The following is a 1,458-nucleotide window of genomic DNA, read 5'->3' on the forward strand; positions in this document are numbered from 1 at the left end:
TTTTAATTTTTTATTTTGTTTTTTCAAGTAATTTTTATAACTGTATACTTTTTTTAATTTCGCTGCTTTAACTTTCATTTGTCATGCATAAGTATGTAAAAAAGTATGACATTGCCAAAAGTTGGATTAAGTGTTTTTATGTAATTGTGTTTTTGTTGTTCACTCTCCACAACCTAATTTACATTTTATTTATTTTTTTGTTACCTTTCACCACACATAATTAAGCACTTGTGCACACTTTGTTGAATGCCGTAAAAACAATTGCTGATGACCCTTCAACAATTGTAGCAAGTGAAGCTTTATTAAAATTAAGGCAGCGCCACGTGCGGACGGAACCAACTGCATTCCCCATAAAATGAAAGAGCAGTAGCACTAGTTTGCAAATATGAACGTTAAAGAAGAAAGAAGAAAAATTAAACTTTTCTAAGCTTCCAACTAAGTTTGGTATTAGTATGTCTGCAATTTTCGGAACGCTTTTTTTTCAAATTTCAGTTTAGAACCAAGCTTAACTATGAAAGTAAAAATCTTTCGAAATAGACTAGTCGCTTGGAATAAAAATGCTCTCCGAGGTTTTCAAAGAGTAATCGTCATTGATCTTAATAAAATTCTTCTTAAAGATTTTCAAAGACTTTGAACCAAGCTCATCCAAGAAAATTAGAACTTTCGAAAAAGTCATCTTTCTAGGAATAAAATTACTCTCGTAGGTTTTCAAAACAAGACCGACATTGATTTTCGTTAACATTTCGAGTCAATGTCGCTTGCAACATGGCCTCAGATCGGCTATAAAAACTGCGTTCATATACACTCTCCCTGCTTTTAGCGACGTGTTATTTTTCTCTTTAATTCTTAACACTTTTTGAGAACTCATTCTAATTTTATAGGCTCCTGCAACCGCTCACTCTCACATTATGCTACTCGTGTTACACATGTCTCTCGTCTTGCTCTGCCAAAATGCTTACAGCGCCACACCAGAGCGACAGCGTTTGAAAACGCTGGACCACGCTTATCAATACAAGTCACCGTCTGTGTCAAACACACCTTATGCACAGCGTGAAGAGTCAATCAGATTGCCTAAAGTGCAACAACAACAAAAACATCAACCAACAAGTTTCAATGGCATGGGACGGTTTTCACAAAATTATAGAAGCACAGACTATGAAAGGCCGTTATATGCCGCTGATGAGCTGCAACATGGTTATTTTAAGGCTTTACAACAACAACAACAGCAGCAGCAGCGAAATATTGATAGTATTTACCATGCGGCAAAGCAGAAATATATGCAGTAAGTATATAGACTTATGTACATTGACTTTTCTTTGTTTTGGTTTTTGAAAAAAAAATTATTTCTAAATTTGCTAAAAGAAGTTTTTAACACCAATTATTTCAATATCTAATTATATTTTTGGAAAAAAAAAATTTTTAAATTATTTTAATTTATGTTTTAAATTTACTAAAAAA

The 1,458-nt window shown here is 33.1% G+C and overlaps 1 protein-coding gene across 2 annotated transcripts in view; it reads left to right on the plus strand.

Moving 5' to 3' along the window:
* The window catches only part of LOC108973945, a 10,417-nt gene that overhangs the window by 4,026 nt on the left and 4,933 nt on the right, over nt 1–1,458 (plus strand). For both annotated transcript variants that reach the window (XM_018941482.1, XM_018941481.1), the window contains exon 2: nt 882–1,282. In XM_018941482.1, coding sequence (XP_018797027.1) covers nt 882–1,282 — 401 coding nt within the window. The remainder of the gene's footprint in view (nt 1–881; nt 1,283–1,458) is intronic.

Source organism: Bactrocera latifrons, unplaced genomic scaffold (genome assembly GCF_001853355.1).
Source record: "Bactrocera latifrons isolate USDA-ARS-PBARC rearing strain unplaced genomic scaffold, ASM185335v1 scaffold_51, whole genome shotgun sequence".
NCBI lineage: Eukaryota > Metazoa > Arthropoda > Insecta > Diptera > Tephritidae > Bactrocera > Bactrocera latifrons.